This window comes from Penaeus monodon, chromosome 27 (genome assembly GCF_015228065.2).
Source record: "Penaeus monodon isolate SGIC_2016 chromosome 27, NSTDA_Pmon_1, whole genome shotgun sequence".
In the NCBI taxonomy this organism is placed as follows: Eukaryota; Metazoa; Arthropoda; class Malacostraca; order Decapoda; family Penaeidae; genus Penaeus; species Penaeus monodon.
Window position 1 is genome coordinate 21,549,903 of NC_051412.1, and position 702 is coordinate 21,550,604.

At 28.5% G+C, this 702-nt stretch overlaps 1 protein-coding gene across 1 annotated transcript in view; it reads left to right on the forward strand.

Annotated features, from left to right (window-relative positions):
* Nucleotides 1–702, forward strand: part of LOC119590451 — a 7,918-nt gene that overhangs the window by 251 nt on the left and 6,965 nt on the right. The window contains exon 2 of the mRNA XM_037939112.1: nucleotides 72–133. Within this exon, the coding sequence (XP_037795040.1) occupies nucleotides 72–133 (62 nt within the window). The remainder of the gene's footprint in view (nucleotides 1–71; nucleotides 134–702) is intronic.

The following is a 702-nucleotide window of genomic DNA, read 5'->3' on the forward strand; positions in this document are numbered from 1 at the left end:
TAGCATAAGGTTATTGAGACAAAATGATAAAAAAAATATATGTAAAAACACTATCCTTAATTTATTTTTAGGAAGACGAAAAGCTAATCAGCCACTTCAGAACCACTTAGACACAGGCGATTTCAGGAGAGAAGTGAGTTAATCAGAAATTCAATTAATTTGTCATTTTCCTAATTGCTTCCGAAGCTCGCCATTGTCTATCATTTTCCTAATTACTTCAGTATTTATTCTTTATCTATTTATATTTTTTCTAGTCCTTCCCGATCTATCTGTTATCAGTTTAACATTTTCCTAATTTGTTCATGATCTATTCATTACGTATTCATCATTTTCCTAATTATGCCCTATCTACCTATTATCTATTTACCATTTTCCTAGTTACTTCCCTGTCTATCTATTATCAAATTATGATTTTCCTAGTTACTTCCTTATCCATTATATATTTATCATCAAATTATTATATGTATATAATTTTCCTAGTTGCTTCCCTATCTATTATCTATCAACCATTTTCTTCCTATATATAATCAATTAATTATATGTACTTCCCTATCTATTTATTATCTATCTACCATTTTCCTATTCATCATACACTGCAAGACAAAGCAACTGATATACTAATGAAATATAATGTAACTGATATCACAATTACATTAAACATTCATCGTAAGAAGTACATGCTTTTGAGTGTTCCAGTTACGG